The sequence below is a fragment of the Pelmatolapia mariae genome, linkage group LG3_W (genome assembly GCF_036321145.2).
Source record: "Pelmatolapia mariae isolate MD_Pm_ZW linkage group LG3_W, Pm_UMD_F_2, whole genome shotgun sequence".
Lineage (NCBI taxonomy): Eukaryota > Metazoa > Chordata > Actinopteri > Cichliformes > Cichlidae > Pelmatolapia > Pelmatolapia mariae.
Window position 1 is genome coordinate 45,107,836 of NC_086229.1, and position 9,529 is coordinate 45,117,364.

The 9,529-nt window shown below is 39.1% G+C and overlaps 1 protein-coding gene across 1 annotated transcript; it reads left to right on the forward strand.

Annotated features, from left to right (window-relative positions):
- The first annotated feature begins 1,490 nt into the window (after nucleotides 1-1,490).
- Nucleotides 1,491-8,742, forward strand: LOC134623076 (low affinity immunoglobulin gamma Fc region receptor II-like). The gene is made up of 4 exons (XM_063468293.1): nucleotides 1,491-1,590; nucleotides 6,728-7,016; nucleotides 7,094-7,338; nucleotides 8,636-8,742. Exons 1-4 carry the CDS (start codon nucleotides 1,560-1,562, stop codon nucleotides 8,740-8,742), a joined length of 672 nt encoding a protein of 223 aa, XP_063324363.1. The 5' UTR covers nucleotides 1,491-1,559.
- The last annotated feature ends 787 nt before the right edge of the window (nucleotides 8,743-9,529 follow it).

A 9,529-nucleotide genomic window follows, 5' to 3' on the forward strand; every position in this document is an offset into this window, starting at 1 on the left:
GAGTGATTGGCTGATCTGGCATAGGTTTTGGTAGGATCTAGGTTTAAATAAATAATTCAGTTAAAGACACATCTTGTTTATACGTATTCATGTAATTTCAATGAAAAATGTAACCAGCATCACCCAAGCACAGAAAACTGCAGATGACTTTGACATCAAATAGAAGCACTCCCAAAGTGATCGTCTGCTGAGACTGTCTTATAATAACACTTTTTATTTCCATCTTTAGAATATTCTCATAGTCTTTGCCAACTCCAGATTTATTTTATTTTATTCATTTGGGTTTGTTTTTTTTTGTTTGTTGTTATTGTAATGTGTAACTATCAGTTAACACCAACAGAGGGCAGCAGTGCACAGTTTTCAGGAATTGCCTTATTGTTACTGTTTGCCTGTTGTCGAAACAGATGAAGTCAAACACGTGGATCTTAAAAGAGTCTTTGGTGGACTAACTAAATACATGAGACTCTGCATCACTGCTTCTTTATGTATCTGATAAGTTGACAGCTATCGTTGAGTGTGCTATGATTTGCAGTTTTTCGCTTCAGCTACACTTGCTTGGTGTGAAGTTTTCTAACACAGCTGTGATTCATAGCGGTGAGTCAGAATGATATTTTGCGTAGTGATTTCCCAGTGAATGGAAATCAAAATAGTTATATCAAAGCATCACACTTCACGTTCGAGCTGGTGATAGCAGAACAGTTGTCGTGGTATATGTTCAATTTAAGATCTTCCTCAGAATCATTGAACCCCACCCAGCCACCCACACACAAGCGCACAAGAGAGAGGAAGTCACCCTACAATGAGCTGAAACATGAACTTGTTATTGTTAAAACAGATTATTATGACTTTCAAAATATTATTTGGTTTTCATATGTGCCTATTTTCAGTGATATCAACTCTAATAGCAGGAAATTAACTAGGCATATAAACCTATAATTCTCTCTCCTTTTTGCCATACTTTTCAAGCAACCTATATTTGACAGCAACATAATAAAAATGTAAATTCTGTTTTTGAGGCGCGACCGCAATATTTTTAGTGGCCCCCATATGAAAAAATTCTAGAGGCACCCCTGTCTTTGTGAACTATTAAATTATGATTATTTAATTAGTTTGCTCTTTTAACGAAAACAAAAAAGGGGATTCAATTAAAGAAGATTTCATAGGCTTGCTTTAATTTCTAAAAGAGTGTAAAAAAGAGACTTTACACTTTTTTCACTTAATGAAGGGTGCCTCATTTCCTGTCATGCTCAAGTGCACGGCATGAAGCCGCTTCAGAGGGGTAGGTGTGAAATGGTGGGGGTGTAAATTCATGAGAAGGATAACTGTTTGGAGGGGGAAACCAAACAGCACTGCATTCTGCAGACAGAGACCGCACGGGGTGGAAAATAGAAGCCCCCTGCATGTGCTCACAAATCAATATGTTGAGCTGACATTTGGAATATGAGGGTTTTTTTTTGCAGAGCCCCCAAACACCTAATCATCTGTGCGACCCTAATAACTTCCTGCAAGTCAGAGAGCTGCTGAAAAGTTTCTAAGAAAGAAAAGAGCACCAAAGCACAATGGAGATCTCTTCAACATGTCTGATTATCTGTGAGTACATTTTACTTTTTTAGTTGTTTTTTATTCAGCTGTAATTGAAAGAATTCCTGAGCTCGCAGGACATTTGAAGGTTTTGTTAGGTTTATGTTTCTTCTAAGATCTCAAAGAAAATACGATTACTTCTTTGTCCTACAAAGTACAACTTGCTGAGAGGCTGCTTCCTCACACATTCTACTTTAAATTTCTCCCATTTTTTTCAGAGTTATTAGGTTTTGATTTATGTTCGGGTCTTCACAAGCTAAAAATGTGATTTGCTGTTTTTTAATTTCACTTTCATTTACTCACTTTCACGTTGCTGTATTCAGACGTACTTGTGATATATTGCACGGACAGAATGATGTTTTGCATGATAATTTTCCTGTGCTGTGAGCTTAAATTGTTAAACTGAAGCGTCACACTGCAAACCCAAGCTGGCAAAGTACACAAATGGTTTTCCTGCTGCAACATGTCAACATATCAGCAGTGGACAAAGTCCAGTTGGTTCCTTTTTGCAACCTGCAGGGACTCTCTGTGATCTGCCAACAATGGTACCAATGCCAAGATAAAATCACTATTCATTATGTTTATCGTGAAAACGGCATAATTGTATATTTTAACACCCTTTGAGTTATATTGTCTCTTGTAAAAGGGACTTCTTTCTTCCCACTTTTTCCTTAAAGTACTTGCTCATAGGAGATTTCAAGGTATTTGGGATTTACTTTCTAATATTGTAGGGTCTTTATATTATTAAGCATCACAAGGGTGTTGTTGTGAAAATCCTTTCGAGACCAAGAAAAAATAAAGGTCTGGACATTTTTTTGTTTGTTTGTTTTTTGGAACATTTTAATTTTTTAGATGATTTGGGTTAAATACAAAACCTTTTTCAAAATAGTGGTTTATTCATTTATTTTTTAATTTTTATTTTCTGCCCCTAACTCGACAACAGAATGATGTGATGTGGTGATTTGGTGTTCACTTTCATGTGGATTTCTGGTTATTGTTTTGTTCACAAACAGTAAAATTGTTAGATGAAGGAAACGAGAGAAGAAATGTCTGCTCATCTACACAGGACTTCAACGGTCTCAGCATAGAGAGGCAGCTTTGTTGCACTCTGTTGAAGTACAGTCTCATCTCCCAGAGATCATTAATTTTTCTTATTATTAGAGACATCAATATCAATTGTTACTTTGATGGAGTAATCTTGAAGATTTGTTCTTGACTTACTAAATTGACTATAATTAGGACTCAAGTGTGTCTGGATCCCAGGGCATCAGGCATGCCATGAACATGTTATAGATACACTAAAGATTGTTTTCAGTTTTCAGGTTAGGTTTCAGGTTAAAACAGTTAGGAGAAGGAAACACATCAGAAAACTAAACCATGAACATATTATATATGCCATGAAGATTGTTTTCAGTGTTTAGGTTGCCTTGTTAGATGAGAACCTCTCTGGTTTGTACGCTCTGACATTTTCAAAAACCTGGTTTTCTTTTTCCTGTTTGAGGTCACCAGAGGGCCTCCAAGCTTGGCAGTTGTGGGCAGTTTTGTCCTAACTTCATGTCTAATACTAAAAACAGCTGCAAGCCAGTTTCAATAGAGCTGAAATTGAACTGAAAAAGAAAGGAAGGGTACGGTTTAATGCATAGGAAATATATTATCAAATGTATAACTCAACAGAATAAAACTGCATGGAAATCAAACTTTTAGCTGATTATGCACTCTTGGTCATCACAACATCTTGTGTAGAATACTCTGGTATACAGAGGAGTTCATGGTTGACTCAGTGACAGCAGAATGCCCAGGTCCTGATGGTTCAAAACAAGCCCAAACATCACACCTCCACCACTGAGCTGTAAAGACTGTTTGTGCTGATGTGCTGTGCATGATTTCTCAAAAGATGGTGCTGTGCATTATGATCAACTATCTCCACTATAGCCACATCTGTCCAAAGTACTATGTTCCAGAAGCGATTTGTTCAAATGCAACTCTAGAAATCTAAGCTGTGCTTACATGTTCATTTTCTTATATCAATTTCATTTAATTAACAGCATCTGGCTGCTACTTAAACTGTTATTTCATACTGGAAGCGGTAATAGTATACTTAGTTTTACACACACTGCTTCCGACTTCTTGCTTGTATGCTATATTATATTGTATTCATGCTTGTACCTTCAGGGTTTGAAAAGTTTAGTCTCTGCATTCTTTCTAACAAGCAGCAGAGGGCCACGTCTTCTGGATGCAAAAAGAAATTCGAGTATTTAGAAATATATGAGAAAATGTCCCTGTTTCTCACTTGATCTGCAAGCTCAGTAAACCATTTCTTGAAGGTTTTTTGCCCTGAATTATTTCAAGCTATTTTAATAAAAAATAATTGTAAGTTAAAGTCCCAGTTAGGATCAGAGGGAATTGTAATAGACATGGGCAGGTAATACCCCTCAATCAGGGATAAAACCATAAAGTATAATTTCAAAAAGCTAAGATGGCTACCGCTAATATGCTCACCTCAAGGCTTTTAAATAAAGACCTCACTATCCATTCTAACTCATGGGTAATATCATGCTGTATACATATACTACAGTGGCTTGCAAAAGTATTTGGTCCCCTTGAACTTTCTCACATTTTGTCACATTACAGCCACAAACATGAATCAATTTTATTGGAATTCCACGTGAAAGACCAATACAAAGTGGTGTACACGTGAGAAGTGGAACGAAAATCATACATGATTCCAAATATTTTTTTACAAATAAATAACTGCAAAGTGGGGTGTGCGTAATTATTCAGCCCCCTGAGTCAATACTTTGTAGAACCACCTTTTGCTGCAGTTACAGCTGCCAGTCTTTTAGGGTATGTCTCTACCAGCTTTGCACATCTAGAGACTGAAATCCTTGCCCATTCTTCTTTGCAAAACAGCTCCAGCTCAGTCAGATTAGATGGGCAGCGTTTGTGAACCGCAGTTTTCAGATCTTGCCACAGATTCTGGATTGGATTTAGATCTGGACTTTGACTGGGCCATTCTAACACATGGATATGTTTTGTTTTAAACCATTCCACTGTTGCCCTGGCTTTATGTTTAGGGTCGTTGTCCTGCTGGAAGGTGAACCTCCGCCCCAGTCTCAAGTCTTTTGAAGACTCCAAGAGGTTTTCTTCCAAGATTGTCCTGTATTTGGCTCCATCCATCTTCCCATCAACTCTGACCAGCTTCCCTGTCCCTGCTGAAGAGAAGCACCCCCAGAGCATGATGCTGCCACCACCATATTTGACAGTGGGGATGGTGTGTTCAGAGTGATGTGCAGTGTTAGTTTTCCGCCACACATAGCGTTTTGCATTTTGGCCAAAAAGTTCCATTTCAGTCTCATCTGACCAGAGCACCTTCTTCCACATGTTTGCTGTGTCCCCCACATGGCTTGTGGCAAACTGCAAACGGGACTTCTTATGGTTTTCTGTTAACAATGGCTTACTTCTTGCCACTCTTCCATAAAGGCCAACTTTGTGCAGTGCACGACTAATAGTTGTCCTATGGACAGATTCCCCCACCTGAGCTGTAGATCTCTGCAGCTCGTCCAGAGTCACCATGGGCCTCTTGGCTGCATTTCTGATCAGCGCTCTCCTTGTTCGGCCTGTGAGTTTAGGTGGACGGCCTTGTCTTGGTAGGTTTACAGTTGTGCCATACTCCTTCCATTTCTGAATGATCGCTTGAACAGTGCTCCGTGGGATGTTCAAGGCTTGGGAAATCTTTTTGTAGCCTAAGCCTGCTTGAAATTTCTCAATAACTTTATCCCTGACCTGTCTGGTGTGTTCTTTGGACTTCATGGTGTTGTTGCTCCCAACATTCTCTTAGACAACCTCTGAGGCCGTCACAGGGCAGCTGTATTTGTACTGACATTAGATTACACACAGGTGCACTCTATTTAGTCATTAGCACTCATCAGGCAATGTCTATGGGCAACTGACTGCACTCAGACCAAAGGGGCTGAATAATTACGCACACCCCACTTTGCAGTTATTTATTTGTAAAAAATGTTTGGAATCATGTATGATTTTCATTCCACTTCTCACGTGTACACCACCTTGTATTGGACTTTCACGTGGAATTCCAATAAAATTGATTCATGTTTGTGGCTGTAATGTGACAAAATGTGGGAAAGTTCAAGGGGGCCTAATACTTTTGCAAGCCACTGTATATATTTCATGTCCAGTGTGCTACAAAGAACATTTTCTTGGGGCAATGTTATAGTAACATCCAATGATGGTCTCTTATGTCTGTTTAATGTCACCAAATAATTTGAATATGTAACATGTACAGTCAAGAACCAATATAGTTGGTATAATAATACAAAAAGGTATCCCTGCGTTGATATAACATTATAGCTTTGTTAGTAAAATACATGACATTTATTGTAAAGTTACTGCAGCATTGCAGAAAAGTCAAGAGCAATAGTCATGAGTGGCTCTTAGGTGTAGTGGCTAACACATTCGCTTTACACCTGAAAGATCCCCAGTATGAGACTGCGAAGGGACACAAACCCAATCTCAGGGGTCACAAGCTAGTGCACTCCAAGCACAGATAAATGGGATAGTTGCGTCAGGAAGGGAATGCAGTGTAAATTCTGTCTGAAAATAACATGCATGTCCTTCTGACTTCTTAGCAAAAACTGAGGTGAAGCTGAAATAAAAATGTTTTGAAAAAATCACCCATTTGTAATGTCACAACTTACCAAATTAATGAAAAATGCAACATTAGCATCATGTAATGTGTTTGCAGGGTAAACTATAACAAACAGGCCTGTATGTGACCAACAAAACTGCCTCTTTGGATGGTAATTGTAGTAACAGCAGCTGGAAGTTTTCTAAATACCAGTTCTAAAAGCCACAAGTGGGTCACCAGTCCCACTGGCTGTTCACCCACTGACAACCAAATCCTAGCAAACTCCAGCAAATGCTAAATAACTGAAAATCAGGTTGTCATTCACTAGGTGGTTTAATGTTGGAGAACGTGTTTTCTCTATCAACCAATGCTTGCCACGGGGTCTCTAGACCTGTGTGTCTGGGGCTTACCACAAGTCTGCAGACTTGCATGTTTTCAAAGAACCAAATCTCAGCCTGACGCTTTTTTCCTCTTCTTTTTATTTCATGTTTCAAACCCCAGCTGCTATGCTGAGCATCCACCCTGACAGATCTCAGTTCTTTTGGTATGACACGATCACGCTGAGCTGTGAAGGGACAGACAGCTCTGGAAATTGGACTCTGAAGAGAAACACCTCCATTCAAACTGCTGAGTCATGTATCTCGGGCTGGGGAGTGTCAAATCAGACGTCATGCACTATTGTGGACACCTATGCATCAGACACTGGAATATACTGGTGTGAGTCTGATCGAGGGGAATGCAGTGAGACTATCAACATCACCGTCACATGTAATGCTCTTTATTATTTGATGTTTTAGACTTTGTATCTGTTATAGAGCTGAGGAGTCATAGCATGGTTTGATTTTCAGATGGAGTGATCCTGGAAAGCCCTGCACGTCCTGTGACAGAAGATGAAACAGTGACACTTTTCTGCTATTACAAGTACGATGAAGAGAGCAGGGCGACTTCTAACTTCTCAGCTAACTTCTACAAAGACGGACATTTAATCAGTACTCAGCCTGCAGGAAACCTCACTTTCTCAGCGGTGTCCTTATCTGATGAAGGTTTCTACAAGTGTGAACACCCAACAAAAGGACACTCAGCTCAGAGTTGGATGGCTGTCAAAAGCAAAGGTGGGTTAAGGCTACAAGACATCTGTTTCAGAAGAAATGTGGTAGACGTGATACATAATCAATAAAACACACCCAGTCTGTTCTTTGACATATTCATTGTGCTCCAAAAGTAATGCATTGACTAATTTCACCTATTTAAACTAGTCACTGAGGATTGATTGACATATATTCAAAAGATTTTGTTATTTTCCAACTGCTGAAGCATAAAATCCTTATTGAGGCAGTCCTGTCTTCCTCCCCTCACCCCAAATGGTCACAACAGACAACAGATGGCCGCCTCTCCCTGACCATGGTTCTGCTGGATGTTTCTTCCTGTTAAAAGAAAGTTTTTCTTTCCCTCTGTCACCAAAGTGCTTGCTCATAGGGGGTCATATGATTGTTGCGTTCTCGCTGTTTTCTTTGTACTATTGTAGGGTCTTTGCCTTACAATATAAAATGCCTTGAGATAGCTGTTGTTGTGATTTGGCGCTGTATTGAATGCTGAATTGAAACTATTTAAAATGCAGTCACACATTTTCAGTATGTCCACATGCACATTGCATGGTCAAAAAAACATATAAACTGTATAAAAAGTGGATGTAACGATTCTTGCACCACCCATTACTTAGTGAAGTACTCTTATGAAACCTCAAGTGGAGTGCTTTACCACTTTGAACTGGACATGATAAGGGAAGAGGTGTCCAATCCACATTCATTGTTCAAGAACTTATGACTGGTAAGTAATTCATGAGTGAGCACATCTTGGATAATCCTTCATTCTGACTTCAATGAAGGCCATAATTTACTAAATGAACTTCATATTTTATTCATTATGACTAGAAATTTGTGGCTGAGCCAAGCAAGTCAACAGAAAAAGGTTTAAAGAGGTCACAGAGTGAGGGAACTGAGGGCTTAGGGCTTTCCCCTAGACTTCTATAGCGCTGGAAGTCTCTTTCCAGTCAAAGGAGTCTCCCCCTGCTGGCCATTAAAAGAATGAAGGTTTAACATACTTGCATATTAGACCTTGAGGCTGAATCCATCTTTTATACAGCCTATGCAGAGCAGTCTCTGATTCACACATCTTATCCACACATACTTAATTAGAAGGTAAATATGAGAAATACATAAATACAGTACAAGAGCTTTTAAACTCCTGTGCCCTGTATTTCTGCCTTGGCTTTCCCTCTCGGTTACCTAATTGATTTTACTGTATATTGCTTGATTTCCTTCCTTTATTGTTGCCTTTCAGCCATTTATTCTGCCTGTATTTGGGTACTTTCTATGCCAACTCTGTTATTTTGTTCTGTCTTCCTTACAGTCAGAGCTCAGCCATCCGTTTCTGTGCCTGGACTGATTGGTACTATTCTGGTGAAACTCTTCTACACCGTGATTATTACACTGGGTGCAAATCTACTCATACCATGAGCTAATGGTAGAAAACCTGAGAAAATGAGTGTGATGTGACCTCTTTGATATCATTGCCTATATATTGAAATATATCTTTAGATTTGTACAGCCATGATGTTTCGCTTTTTATTTGAAAATGCTGGAAATTCACCGAAAAGAAAAAACAAACAATTTAGGAACATTTGAGACAAAATTATGCAGCAAAAATGTTTAATGATGCGTTCACCAACAGCTATGGAGTCTGTGGATGTAATGGTGTTAAACATGTCCTCATAAGACAAGTATTTAAACCATCCTTCCATCAGTTTTTGCAGCTGAGCTATAGCTGGGCCCTATCCCAGCTGTCATAGGGCGAGAGGAGCTATGGACAAATTGCCAGAACTGTTGAGAGACAGATCTGAGAATAACCATGTAACCTAGCATATCTTTGAATTGTGGGTGGAAGCTGGAGAACTCACTGGGAGAAGATGCAAACTCCACACAGAACACCAGGCAACTGATGGATTCACACCCAAGACCGTCTTCTTGTGAGGCCGTGGTGAGAACCACCATATCATCATGCCGTCCTTGTTACTATAAGACTGTAACTACCCTCTATAGTGCTTTGTAAACCATTTAACACATTAATATGGTTCTAATAAATGACAACTGGAGCATCAAATAGTGCATTTTGTGTTTTCTGTAGGAAAATACACTTTAGGTTTTAAAAAGGCATCATTTTAAATCTGGGTGAAGTATTTTTTTTATAGGAAATCAAAAAGGATCAAACTCTTACAGACGATAAATGTGTGAATGACTATTAAGT